At 58.7% G+C, this 1,215-nt stretch overlaps 1 protein-coding gene across 1 annotated transcript; it reads right to left on the bottom strand.

Moving 5' to 3' along the window:
* Window positions 1-124: 124 nt before the first annotated feature.
* Window positions 125-1,001, bottom strand: LOC106820426 (neurogenic locus notch homolog protein 1-like; the record flags this gene model as incomplete). Its single annotated transcript, XM_014824943.1, has 2 exons — window positions 768-1,001; window positions 125-280 (listed from the first exon to the last, which is right to left on the bottom strand). Coding segments are annotated over exons 1-2 (352 nt in total), but the record flags the coding sequence as incomplete, so codon positions are not given.
* Between the last annotated feature and the right edge of the window lie 214 nt (window positions 1,002-1,215).

Below are 1,215 nucleotides of genomic sequence, written 5' to 3'. Positions count from 1 at the left end.
CTTGCTCCTTGCTCACCACCCATGCCCACCCCCTGCTTGCTTCCTTGCTCGCCACCCACGCCCCACCCCCCGCTCGCCACGCACCACGCCCACCCCCCTGCTTGCTTCCTTGCTCGCCACCCACCTGCCAGACACTCGTTGATGTCGTTCTCGCAGTTTTTGCCGGAGTAGCCCATCGGACAATTGCAGACATAGCTTCCGTCGATCGGCGACGTGTCACAGATGGAGCCCTCGTTACACGGGTTGCTGACGCATGCGTCGTCAATGTGGCACAGCAGCCCTGCAATACACATACACGCAGCGTGAGGTAGAGGATGGGTGTGTGTGTGAGGTTAAGGTGGAGGATGGGTGGATAGACGCACGCACGCGTGAGGTAGGGGAGAGGTGTGTGTGAGGTAGGGGATGGGTGTGTGTGAGGTAAAGGTGTAGGATGGGTGGATAGACGCACGCACGCATGGGGTAGGGGAGAGGTGTGTGTGAGGTTAAGGTGGAGAATGGGTGGATAAATGCACGCACGCATGAGGTAGGGGAGAGGTGTGTGTGAGGTTAAGGTGGAGAATGGGTGGATAAATGCACGCACGCATGAGGTAGGGGAGAGGTGTGCGCGATAGTCGCGTTATTTAGAATCACACACGATAGACACAAACGTAACATAAAGTAATATACACGGAATCAACGCACGCTACTAGCAGCTTTCCCCCCTCCCCAACCACTCGCGCCGCCCCTCACCCCCGCCCCCCGCCTTGCCCCCGCCCCCCGCGACGTACCGGTCTGTCCCGGCGGACACTCGCAGAAGAACGAGCCGACGCGATCATGACAGGTGGCGCCGTTGAAGCAGGCGGCGACGGCGCAGTCGTCGATGTTCTCGTTGCAGTCGGGACCCGTCCAGCCGTTGACGCAGATGCACTGGTAGCTGCCGAAGGAGTTGACGCAGGTGGCGCCGTTGCGGCAGATGTACGACATGAGAGCGCATTCGTCCACGTCCTCCTCGCAGTACTGACCTGTGATCACGCACGCGCGCGCGAGAGAGAGAGAGATGTGAGGGTCAATTACTCAAATACTTAAGAGAGAGAGAGGGGGGAGCGAGGGAGAGGGACAGATGCAGAGAGAGATGAATGCAGAGAGAGAGAAGAGAGAGAGAGAGAGAGAGAGAGAGAGAGAGAGAGAGAGAGAGAGAGAGAGAGAGAGAGAGAGAGAGAGAGAGAGAGAGAGAGA

This window comes from Priapulus caudatus, unplaced genomic scaffold (assembly GCF_000485595.1).
Source record: "Priapulus caudatus unplaced genomic scaffold, Priapulus_caudatus-5.0.1 Scaffold13132, whole genome shotgun sequence".
In the NCBI taxonomy this organism is placed as follows: Eukaryota; Metazoa; Priapulida; class Priapulimorpha; order Priapulimorphida; family Priapulidae; genus Priapulus; species Priapulus caudatus.
This window is presented reverse-complemented; position numbering and strand designations above follow the sequence as displayed.